Source organism: Montipora capricornis, chromosome 2 (assembly GCF_036669925.1).
Source record: "Montipora capricornis isolate CH-2021 chromosome 2, ASM3666992v2, whole genome shotgun sequence".
Lineage (NCBI taxonomy): Eukaryota > Metazoa > Cnidaria > Anthozoa > Scleractinia > Acroporidae > Montipora > Montipora capricornis.
The window spans coordinates 36,478,776-36,491,820 of NC_090884.1; the positions used below are offsets into that span (position 1 = coordinate 36,478,776).

A 13,045-nucleotide genomic window follows, 5' to 3' on the forward strand; every position below is an offset into this window, starting at 1 on the left:
CATTTGACTTGATTTAACTACTTTCATTGTTAATTTCAGTTTACAGTGTTCCCAATTAGCGCTCCAGCGCTAGAACGACTAGACACTTAAATAAAGTGCCTTTCCTTTACTATTTCCCCGCTACTATTAACTTAGCATAAATTATATTTGAATTTTCGTTGGATACGCTACCTATCGCTCACGCGTCCAGCCGTCTCTTCTCGGGGAGGATACCCGAACTCGAGTGAGTGGCGGATATCGAGCCTAGGCCATTGCACGTTGCACGAAAAAAAAAGATTTTTTTTACACACAAAGATTTTCTTACGTTTGTTAAGAGCGACAACCATCTGCTTAAAAGAAACTCGGCATCAAAACGGTGACATTGGGAAAAATCTCACGACCTTCCGTAACGGTTTCCGAGCTAGTTTCCGCCACAGACCAGCAAAGCCGTCACGGCTAGCGATTCCGTGTGCCTAAGGCGTATATCCAGATGTAGTTTTACCTTGCACTGCAGAGTTATAGTTACAGTCTGTTGTTATGATTTCCCGGGCTCCTGCTTCCGCAAAATAAATAAATAAATAAACAAATAAAAAATACCAAAAGCATGAAACAAAGTCACAGTTCACGGCCGGTGAATTAAACAAGCGATTCTCATTTTCACGCCATTGTTTCATTTTATCTTTAACAAAGTAAGGCTTTTATATTCCAATGAGTTGTGGCGCTCAGTGGCCAAAGTGTTACTTTATTATAGCTTCCAATTTCGGTCCCGAACAAGCAATCATTTTGGTTCGATGTTTATGATTTGAAAGACACATGAACTGCCCAGAAGCATTAGCCTCAAATAGAAGCAAGCGAATGGAAGCAACGCCGTCGGTCAATTCATTGATTATGTATTCATGCTAGTCGTGTACACAGCCCATTTAAGAATTTGATACGATTTCTACGAAATACGTTGAGGTGGGGGGTACCATATGTCTTTGACTGCTCTATTACCTAGCTTTCTGTTTCGTGTACAGTGACATATTGCTGGCATGTTTCTCGGTTCTCCCAAAATCAGTTATTCATAGCATTATAAGTTTTATGTTCCGTCCTTGCAGAATCGACCATTTTCGAATTCTCACGGCTGGACTGCATCTAGCATGAAGTGGAGGGTAATGCGGGCAACTATTTTCAAATGCAATTTGCCGCATTAGCCTCCATTTCATGCTAGATCCAGTCCAGCTGTGAGAATTCGAAAATGGTCTATTGTAGAGCAACATGAAAGTGAAGGTTATAAAGGTCCTATCCAAGGGTCGCAAGAGAAAACTTTAATACATTTGCACTTCCTCAGTGGGTAAAAAGTATGTCGAACGCACTCTGTTAATCTCCGATTACTCCTAGTATATTACGCAGAATGCCCCAAACAATACTTTTGGCCAGGTTACTAAATACCTTAAACACCACCCGGGACGAGTGCGCTGAGAGAAGGACATAAAGTAAACACACCAGAACCAAAACAACTAAATATTTTAGAGTTGTAAATATTACGTATTGTATGATTTGCAGGTTATTGTCTCCGGGTATCTTCCCAAGAACAACAACACTGTGGCTTCACCATTTGGAAGTCATCGAATGTCAGATTTTTCCCCACCATACCCAGCAGAAGTAAGGATTGTCGATTTCTCGGAAAAGTAACGTTGCGCCCTATTAATTATTTTGATCGCAAAATGGCGGAAGGAGACGTATCAGTTGTAAAGGTGTTCAATTATATTTGTGGACTGGGTGGATTTGCCCATTTGTCACAATTATTACAGCAGCCGTCGCCGTTGGCTAAGAAAGACAATGCCTCTTCGGTGATCTCGTGGTATAAAACTGCGAAAAAGTCCGGTTCTTTTAGTGTCAACGGGTTGCTTTTAGCCACCAGTGAAAATGGAAATGCGTCTGGTATTCGAATCAATTTGAAGCAAAGGTTATGTCTCAAGTATTCCTCGTCAGGATGTCATTTAGCCGGTAAATGTCCGTTCTGGCATTTGTGCAAGACGTTTCTTGAGGGAACTTGCAAAGGTAATTGTGGCCGTTCACATGACTTCCACGACGACAATAACAAAAGCAAAACGGCTGAGCTTGGATTTGAGAAGAAAACAAACGATAATATGAGAGGTATCATCGCTGGAAGCTTGCCTCAGGTTTGTCGCAGTTATCTGAAAAGTGAATGTGTAACTCGGTATTGCCCGCATCTTCACATTTGTCCAAAACAGGTTCTCGCAACTGAATGCGACCACGAGTGTCATCTATCGCATGATTTTTGTCTTCCCCATAACAAGAACATTCTCGGCCACTTCGGTTTCAAGCCTCCACAAACATTCAAGATAGAGGTGGTGCGTTGCAATATTTTAGTTCCCAAACAACAGAGGGCATTTAAAGACAAGGAGAAGGAACTTGAGCTTACCCGCGATCGCGACAGACCAGTAATGGAAAACTTGATCGGGCAGGCCACGAGGAAAAGTGCTGCAAATGACCAGACCTTTTCAAAGCAGACACGAGCCAAGCTGGCAACTTTGTCTCGCATGGTGGAGGAAGCCAAAAAAGGGAAAGAAATGGTAACGGCTTCCATGTCCCAGACGGCTCCCACTACCGATACTTTATTAACAAAAGTCTTGAATTACGTACATGGTGAGGGAGGAGTTGCAACATTATCACGACTACTTCATCCCCCCTCACCTCTAGCAAAAAAGTTTTCTGCAACAGATGATGCGAAGATATGGCTCCAAAATCAAGCACAATCTGACCAAAGTCCGAAAATCTGTTTATTGGAAAACGAAGAGGGAGAGACACTGGGCGTGCGTGTCTTGTTGAAGAAAAAGTTGTGCTTGAAATACTCTTCTCCAGTCTCCTGTGAGAGGCCACGTTGCCCTTTCTGGCATGTATGTAAAGGTTATTTGGAGGGAACATGCTCTGGTGATTGCGTTCTCTCACATGATTTTCTCGATGAAGGTAACATAAAAAAAGTTCAAATGCTGGGACTTGAAAAGCGTCCTCGTGGAATGATAAAAAACATTGTTGCCAGTAGTCTGCCTCAGGTTTGCCTTAGTTACCTAAAAGACGAGTGTTTTTCCACCGGTTGCCCCTATCTCCACATCTGCAGCTTTGCTGCTCAAGGGATGTCGTGTAACTGCAACTTGTCACATGAACTTGCAAATGCAGACCCTCATAATATGAATATTCTTATGCAGTTTGAGTTGGTTCCTCAACCTTCGAAGCTCAGCCTAGTTTACTGTAACATTCTGATTCCTCAACAGCAGAAGAAATTTATTGAGGACAAACCTAACAAGGGCTTTTTGTTGTCATCCCCTTCACGAACCAGTAACATGAAGTCTGTTTCAGATATTCAGCCGCTTATGTCCTTGCCGTGTGGAGATGAAATGCGAGGCAATATTCAGACAAGCACAAAGAAGAAGAAGAAGAAAGGGGAAAGAAAAAGGGCAAAGAGGAGAAGTAAAAAGAAAACGTGTCAAGATAAACAAATTGGCGGATTAAAAGACTCATGCGCGAATGAAGAGGGACTTGAACAGAACAGTTCAGATTCAGATTCTGATTCTGACAATGAAGATGCTGAAAAACCAGATCTGTACGCCAGTTCCAAATTTACTGTGGATCTTGATTCTACAGGAAGTAAAGATTTCAGTAAGGAAGATCCCATTCCAGGAAGGCATGTCTCTGCACCTATTGAAGAAAATCTGATTAGCCTTTCAGATGATGACTGGCAAGGCGTGAATGACCCAGTGAAGAGCCCCTTTTTTTCAAATAATGAGTTTTCAGTTCCAAAGGGTAAGTAGAATTGCCATTTTTTGCTAATAGTTAAACTATTGCGCGAAATTTATGGGAGAGCGCCAGCCTTCCTAAATCTGAGAACAGCGTTTTAACACTTCATGTAAGGAAGGAGTTGCCTTCATCTCTACTACCTTTAAAAATGTTGTAGCTACCTTTTGATTGTAAAAGAAACCGCTGTCAGAACTGCGGAAAAAGTGGTGTTACACCTAAACAACGTTTTTTTCTACATTCTTTCACTTCGCTGGGTTTTAGGAGTTGACTCGTTACCCGTCCTTTTCACAACAACGTCTGAAAACCTTGTTGTCTTTTTAACTTTTTGAAGTGATTCAATAACTGTTAGATGAACTTGTCAATTTATTAATACGCAATCTTTACACTGGTTTCTTCAAAGCCCGTTCTTCCCTTGGGCATTTAACAAAACTGATGGTCACTTATGGGTGAATCTTTGTTTACGTCATTGTTTGACAGTGTTTCAATGGGCCTTATTGGCCATAGACAATAGAATTCGTTGAGTTGAAATGTTTGGGAACAAGTTTCGATGCGCAAATACAAACGTTTTCAGTCCCTCGGAACTCAATATGGCCGCCGTGTTATTAAGGCCAATAACATACGAATTGGGTGGTAAGAGGCGCGGTCACCAGGCACGAGCCCTTACAAATATCTGGAATACCAAGCTCAAATTTTGAGACATAGCTAATCTTGAAATTCACTTTCTAAAGTCAGAGCTACTCTCTTAGCTAATAAAGTAGTAAACGATTTGCCTATGCCAAAATGAAGGAGGCAAAATTTGAGCACAAAATCCCACTTTGTTGATCGGACGTCCTGATTTTTAATGACCGTGCAGCTCTCGTTTTAATATAAGAAGAAGCTGAAATCGCTTTTCAGGCACTAGATTTCTTATTAAAGCTCATGTAAAGTCTTGAATTCATTGCATGGTCACGTTTCTGATTTTTTCCGTTTTATACTGATATCTTACTGAGAGGTCGGAACATGCAAGTAGTCTGCATGAATAACCGTTTGAGGATTAGAGCCAAAACCAGAAGTTCGACTAGCATACTGTTAAGGATACGTAGGGCCCATTACAGCTGCAACACGTTTTGTCTTTTAGAACGAGCCAAACCAGAAAGGACAGAGGTACCATACATTTCAGACATTAGTTGGGAATCTGTTAGTATTCTTGAATCGGACGTGCTGAAACCTCAACATCATGGAAGGTAATTATAACGCAACTTTTCCTTGGTCTCTTTTCGGAAAAACCTTGTTTTCTGTCATAACTCAGGGGCATTTCTGCTTCTTCTCTAACCGATGATGTGATGCGGCTGTCGCTTTTTAATTAGCGCATTGTGAGAGCTTCGTCGTTGCTTTTAATAACTGCATGCAGCCAGACCAAAATCCTTACTGAGACAATATACGGGAGACTGTTTAATTAAACATTTGTCGGACTTCTAGCCACCGGGAAAAAGGTCATTCTTACCAACACCGCAATTTCGTTTTTGAGATTGTATGAGAAAGTCTCCCCAGACATAATCAGAGCGATGCCTGTTGGGTGCAGATACTAGGATCGTAAGTATATTTGACTAGTAATTATTTTAAACGTTTTCTCGCAGCTCCTTTGACTTGCCGATTCCGTTGGTTCCCGAGTCACCATCTGCAGGTCCAAGTCGTTTTCCACTTCAGTGGGAACCAGTTCCTGAGGATGTGGAGTACATTTGTGTTCCTCTCCCGACAGGCTTTGGTGAATTTAAGCTAGCCGAGAGCTATTTTCATCGGTCCATGTCAAGCAAGGCAACTATTTTAGTAATTGAAAGAGTGCAGAACCCGTTCATGTGGGAGAAGTATGCAAGGTGAGAAAGATGTGAATTCCCCCCTCCTCACGCACTACTCGATTCTAGCGTTTTAATCGCACAGGCAGCCCAGACTCGGAGAGCAAAATTAGAAGGATTTGTATGGGAAACCCGATAACAAACTCGAAAAGATATTTTACACGCTGCCGGAGAAGTGTGATTTTATCGGCGAGATGTGAGGTAAGCTAGAAATTACTTTCCAGCCTTTCCTTTTAGTTATGTACGATTGAGAACCCGGAAAGCTGAGAAGTCGCTTAAATCGCGGTTAGTAAGGAAAATAACCTCACAGAAAGCGAGAAAGTCACCAGGGCAATAAAGTACGGGTTTTTTATTTACAACTTTCGCGTTTAAAATATCTTTTTTAGTTTGTTATCAGGTTTCCCATAGGAATCCTTATACTTTTTACTCTCCTAGTCTGGGCTGCTTTTGCTTTAATTTTTTCACATTTGCAGTGATGAAAGGATTTTTTTCCTGGGTTCTCATATTTCCATAAATATGTTCTTAAAGATCATCCGGTTCTACAAGGAATTCTAGGGTAGGCTTCAGTATCATAATCTTGATATTCAACTCGTTGCAAAGTAGAATGGGTTTTTCCAAAGTGTCTAATTTCCGATGAAATAGTAAGTATTCCTCCGATCCTACAAGTTGTTGTTCGAGAATCCTGTATATCCTACAACAACACAACCGGTTAGGGTTAGGGTAAAATCGTCTGGCGTTAGACAGTAAAATCTATAAGTGCAAATTGCATTTTTGACGGTGAAAAGGTTGATATGGTAATCCTCTAATCTGTTAATAGACTGCAGTTTATAATATTAAGAGTTCTTTTTTGGAAAAAACCCATTTTAGTTTTGAACACATTAAATTTCCGCAAAATTTTGAATAAGATTTTATTAATTTTAAGTTCTTTCTTGAATGTTTGTTGTGTTCTTTGGAAATACCCTTTGCCATTTGTCACAAACTAAACTTATATTAACATATCTTGTTTTCCTTTCCGTCTCAAAATTTTTAGTTTGCAGTCGTTGTCAAACGCCAAGGCTTTATAAGATTTCAATTTTGTATCGTTTTTTTTTTTTTTTACTTATCAACGTGTTTCAAGCATTGAGATAGCCGTTCTTGGGATGACGGTGATTGGGGAAAATTTATGCAACATACCAAAGGGAAATTCAACTGCGAGCAGTTCTTTCATAAATCGGTCGAGCGGCCCACTTTTCGGAAGCAGTCGTGTTTTGTCTCGCAAACGAATAAAACGACCGAGGAAGGCTTGGGAAGAGACGAGAAGCCTCCCTCGGTCTTTTTATTTGCTTGCGTGACAAAACACGACTACCTAAGAAAAGCGGGCCGCTCGACTGATTTATGAAGGGACTCTGGGGACTGCTCGCAGTCTAAAGGGAAATTATATTTTAAACTCTGCAGAAAGAAAGAACAATTGGAAAAGAGATCGTCTCGCTTGCAAAATTGCCCAGTGAATGAAAAGCTTCTTTTCCATGGAGCCGATTGGCAAAATTTACGCAGCGTTTATGAGGAAAACATCGACTGGCGAGCGCAGGATGAAGATCGCGTGGCAGCTTTCGGTCAAGGAGCTTACTTCACTGCTGAAGCAAACCTGGGAAATACCTACTGCAAACAAGACCCAGAGGGGGTGAGATACATGTTTCTCGCTGAGGTGCTTGTTGGATCTTCAGCCAAAGGTGAGCCGTCGATGAAGAGGCCTCCCCAGAAGAGTGATGCTGCATCTAACGAGCGCTATGATTCCTGTGTAGATAACATGGATAGGCCCTCTATTTACGTTCTGTTTGATTCAGATCGATATTATCCCACCTACATGATTCAGTATAAAATGAAATGAAGCTCAGGCTATCATCTCAAGGTATAACTTGAATATTTGTTTACTTTATACTCGAGAGTATTCTATCACACATGCAGTAAAAGATATCTGTTTACAAAGATTTGTCGCTTCAAATATGCAAAACGTGGCTTTGTTTTGTCAGGAAGTAAGGCTCTGGTTGGCTGTGATATCTTCACTGTACATACTGAGATGAAGAAATTGCTTCAAGTATTACTGAACTGCGAAATGGTTTTGTGAAACTTATTTCGCAGCAGTCATAAAGCACCTAAATATTTTCGCAAAGTATGGAGAAAACTTCACTGTGGAAAGTGCTTTTGTACGTTGTTTATGCATTCAGCGTTTGGTGTTTTTGACCTCAGACGTTTCTAAAGCTTTCCTCGTTCTGAGTACTTTGACATTTTCCACGAAGCTATATCCTCGGAAACGTTGATTGATGTTGGAATGATTAAGATGTCTCGGGTGAGTTTTTCCTTTCTATATAAGTTGTTGTCGTAATCGTGGAAGAATCCAAATCCCACGTAAGACTTGCGATTCCAATCGCATTATGCACCTATCACTGTAAACCCCCACCCCGGGGAAACATGGGGCATGGGTGGTGTTTTGTGGGGTCTTTGACTCTTTGCCTTGCCCGAGGGGGTGGGGGATTAAGGTTTGGCACTTCCGGGTGATACTGAGTCACAAAGAGCAAGATATCTTGAGCGATTTCATTCCTTTGCTTCAGCGCTGATTCCCTTACTGTGAATTTGATGTCTGATAGGAGTGCCTCAATCTTACGTTTTGTATAGCCTCTAGCACGGAGACGTGATTTGAATTTGTAAATGTTCTTTTCAAAAGTTGTTCTTGAAGAATTAGTGCGTAGAAGTCTTAGGCCTGTTTAAAACGTCGAACTTAACATGTGCCGAATCTAATGCAAATGAGAAAAATCTATTGTGTTCGCTCATTTGCATTAGATTCGGCACATTTAAAGTTCGACGTTTTAAACGGGCCTTAAGGGCTTCGCCCTTCATGAATCCTTTTTTGACATCTGGTGGGTGGCTGGAAGAAAAACGAGTGTACTGAAAGGTTTCAGTTGGCTTGAAGTGTGTTTTTATATCCATAATGGATTGATTTTGAAAGCCTTTACTTTTGTATACAACAGTGCCTAGAAATGTGGCTTCAGTGTTTTGAGATCTCAGCCTTCAATTTGATGGTGTGAGTTTGCTTGTGTGATGAACTTGTCTATATCCGGTTGGCTGACATCCCACAACGAAAAAATGTCGTCAATGTGTCGTTTCCAAATCATTGGCCTCATGATGCTTTTGCTAAGAACCTTTGTCTCAAGGTCGGCCATAAAGATATTTGCAAAGGCAACGGCCATTTTAGTACCCATAGCGGTACCGTGATTTTTTAGATGGTTTTTTCCGTTGAACTGGAAAAAATTATCTTTGAGTATGAGTCTTAGCATCTCTTTGATATAGTTTGTGGGGATTGGAGGGTTATTATTGTGAAAGTTTTCGTATGCTTTGCATACTGTAGTGATTCCCTCTTCCTGTGGTATACTTCTATATAGACTTGCGAGGTCCATTGATACAAGGAATGTTCGTTTTCCTAACTTCATCTCTTCGATGAAATTAATGAAATCTGTGGAGTCTTTAGATCATTTGTAGTGTGCTTTTCCTGCCGGAATAGTTGAAGACATAATGGACTGCTTTGTCTCCTTTTATGTTGGTGTGTCTTGAATGAAGCTAGAAAATTCGGCACTTGTTCCATGTGAAAATGTGTTGACGAGAAACGTTGAAGTATTCAAAAATATAAAACGTCAATCACACTTCTGAAAGTAATACTGTGGGTTTAGACAAGGAGTTTTTTTTTGTCCCCTTTATGTGGGGGATTCTCCTCATTTTGGTAGGGATTAGAAACAAAAATATGTCCCCTGTATGTAGAGCATTATCCTTGTTAGCTTTTGCTTTGTGGCTAATGCCCCATGTTTACCCGGGGTGGGCGTTTACAGTGACAGGTGCATTAGTCAGAATTGGTTTTATACCATGAATTTTCACGAACCGGAAATGAAGACTAGTTTTGTTTCCACTTTCCCATCCGGATCATAATATTCGCCTTTTTTTTCCCCGTTATTTTTGACCGGACAACATACGCAAGGGCACGATGCAAGCCTGAAAATTGAGTGAGTTGTTAAACGTATGATGGCAAAACGCGTTTAAGGGCCGATTTATACGGTACGATTTTTGTCGCATGCGATAAGCTTACAACAGGCTTACAACTCGTTTGCGATTGTCGTGTACGTCAGAAAAAATGTCGTAGCATTTTAAAAAATGTTTTAAAACGTTGCGACAATCGCAAGTCATGTCGTAGGCCTGCCTTAACGTGTCGCATGCGCCAAAATCGCAAAGTGTAAATCGGCCTTAAGTAGTTTTTCTGGAGGAGGATTTTGATTTCGTGAGGTTTGCCGATTAAAATTTATCGCGACAAAACAAAAACAAAAAAAATTCAAAAAGAAAATCGACCAGGAATTAAACAAAAAAATTGGGTCATCATAAAAATGACATTTTCCCCAAGATATGTAGAACGAATAAAGGGAATGACGAAGTCATCCCTTTTTCCTAAGAAAGGTGCAGTTGTGGGTTCCTGGACACTGATCGGTTTGTGACAGTTGCTACGACGTACATTTTTTTTTTGATCGATTATTACAAATGTTTTTGATCAAGTTAAAATGCTTGAAGAAACACGGAGTTAACGATATAAGTGGTTTACACTGAAGCAAGTGTTGTTTCACCAGATCGCAGATTACTTTCATGTGGCATGCCAGTTTTTAGTTTGCCGTACTAGAGCATAGGTGGTCAGAGGTCGTTAAATTTTGTAGGAAAAATTGTCAAGTATCGGGTAATCTTAGAGAGCTTTAATTTTAAGCGGAATTGATTATTTTTGGCAAATATCTTTAGTTCATAAGGGCCTAGGAAAATTTGTATCTTTAATTTACAGAGAAAAACAACAAAAAAATTGTTTCATTTCCCATCGATGAGTTTAGGGACGCTTAGAAAAGCAGATGCGTTGTCACACCGCCAGTGCCGGCAATTTGTCGATTGCAACGCCGCGACCAAACGCATTGATTGTGTATCGTGGGTTGCAAGGTAATAGCACGAAGTGTAGTGACAAAGCCCGTTGCGAAAACAGCATCGAGTTCTTCTTGGTGCAAATTTTCTTGCTCGAAGGGTCTTTATAATAGTGTTCACACGTCCAAGGAAGGAGATGTGGTGGTAAATTTCCCCTCCATTTTTTTTTTTGCGTAGCCTGTCGGCAGCAACGCCGTTATAAAACGTATTGAGTGTGTAGCATATTTTGCAAGAGCTAAAATTGTTTGGACAAATCGCAACTGCAAAAACCGCTCCAGAAAGAGCCCGGAAATGAGTAGTTTGCATGCAGTTTTGCCTGTTGGGGTATGCAAGACTGGGAAATGGTTCCAAAGTGCCTTACTAAAACAATTCCTTTAAGGCTGTGCTGGGTATCACTTCTTATTATTGACAAGGATAAGTGGGTAGGCTGTTTCTAGTTTCACTTTGTCCTCCTTTTCGGAGCTGCTAATCTTACTGCAAACCAGTTTTATGACGCCGGGTCACCCCCCTTCATTGTTAAAATCAGTTGTTTTTTCATTGACACATAGATTTGATTTTAGTCAAAGGCTGAGTAGAAACTGGAAACAGCCCACAGATGGCAATAAACCAACGGATCTAATTTCCCATTCACACCAAACCTTAAACATGTTTAGTTAAACACGGTTTCAAAGTGTTGTCTTTTTAAATCATGTTTACTGACTTTTGTCGAATAGATGGTTTTCAATCACGTGATGAGTCGGTCATGTTGGTGCACAAAACAATAGCAAATAGACCTCTTTAGCTTATACATTTTGTTTTCCCATTTCAGACCACGTGATGTTACTCTAGGGAAAACTTTCTTTCAAATGTCGTCCTATGCACGTGAATATGTACGCATAACTTATGAAAAAACAAAAGGAAAATTCCCTTGAGAACATCACGTGGTCTGAAATGGGAAAACAAAAAGTACAAGCTAAAGAGGTCTATTATGGTCCATGTTTTGCATTATAATAGAGTCAAATTCCCAAAAGACTTTTCTCTCCATTGTTCTGTGCACCGACATGGCTGCTGTGACGTCAGGTGAAACCCATCTACAATTTTAGCACAGGTCAAAGCATGTGTTGAAATAAACCTGAATCTCGTGGAAATTAACCAGCCCTACATTTTTCTCGTGGAAATTAGCCCAGTTTAATTCAACATGTCTTGTTTCTGTGAATGGGGTATAAGTTTGTAACTGTACAATCCAAAACCACATAAATACGAGAATTTTTTTATATGTTACCTCAGTAATTTATAGTCCATACATTGGAATACCCTGTGACTTTTGTGCATGGAAATAGTCTGTTCTTGTTGAGTATAGTCAATCACGCGATCATCAGCGTGGTTACTTTTTGTAACCAATTACAAGAACCATTTGTATACTTAGAAATTCAAACTTGCTTTATCACAAGACGAATAACCTTATCAAACTCAAAATTTCTGAAAAAAAAAGTCTTCAGGTGTTCTAATACCTAACAAAACTAAAATCTCAAAAAGATTGACAATTCCCTATTTTTTAATTTTGATGACGTCACGTGAAAACCAAGAGTAAGGTCACCTCGAGTCACCATCATGTTTGCCGTGATGTCATTTGCATTCCTCATTCTTCAAAAATGCCGCTACAAAAAGACAGATGGCAGGGTATTCTTAAATCATTCCAGTCCTTGTCACGGAATGTGATACTCTTGGGTTGGCCTGTTTGTTGTGAAGATTGTCTTCTCAACCTTAATAGGGGCGTTTCCTTTAAGAGTCTTTGCCTTCCTGCCTCTCTTACCTTTGGTGCACGGCACAAAAATTGAAGGACTTGCGTGATGATTGGACTGTATAAGACCAGGCTCGCTTCTATGTGCTCGAATTTCTGTTAAAATTAATATAAGGGCTGTTAACCATAATTGTTTTTTCCTTGGTCCTTGTTTTGTTTAACCATGTATTGGAATTTAGTTAGCGAGATTATTTGGCTTTGCAGTAATGTTAAGAAGTGTTGAAATGAGATTAAATGTTACCTTCAGTAAAGATTGTGCAACTTCTTGAAAGTGTGCTATGCGGGGGCAGGTTCAGGAAGGGGGGTGGGCGGTGATTCGAGTGGCTAGCCAGCTTCCAGTCTCTCATCAGCCGAAAACAATTGCAAATGTTAAGCGCCATGTCGTTGCGCTGGTTTGCTGATTTTGGAAAAACTTTCACCATTATTCACCAATGATCCCAACCTTTTTATTCTGACAAATGGTAAGCACCCCTAATTTCCTCGAAAGTAGAAGTCCAAACATGTTTCTCCCCTAACCGTTCTCTCGTCTGCAGCTTGGGATTCTACGGAATCTTTACGTGACATTTATCACTATAACATAACAAAAGGTATTACATTTACTGTAATGCTAATCATCAACGTTTATTTGACCGAAATCCCATACAAGGACGCATTGTGGACCTATTCTTGTTGTTGTTGT

General features: G+C 40.3%; 1 protein-coding gene across 1 annotated transcript in view; it reads left to right on the forward strand.

The window, feature by feature from the left end:
* Positions 1-12,617, forward strand: part of LOC138020422 (protein mono-ADP-ribosyltransferase PARP12-like) — a 25,072-nt gene extending 12,455 nt beyond the window's left edge. The window contains exons 2-5 of the mRNA XM_068867411.1: positions 1,525-3,786; positions 4,898-5,003; positions 5,397-5,633; positions 7,047-12,617. Of these exons, the coding sequence (XP_068723512.1) occupies positions 1,686-3,786; positions 4,898-5,003; positions 5,397-5,633; positions 7,047-7,479 (2,877 nt within the window). The 5' untranslated portion in view covers positions 1,525-1,685 and the 3' untranslated portion in view covers positions 7,480-12,617. The remainder of the gene's footprint in view (positions 1-1,524; positions 3,787-4,897; positions 5,004-5,396; positions 5,634-7,046) is intronic.
* Positions 12,618-13,045: the final 428 nt, after the last annotated feature.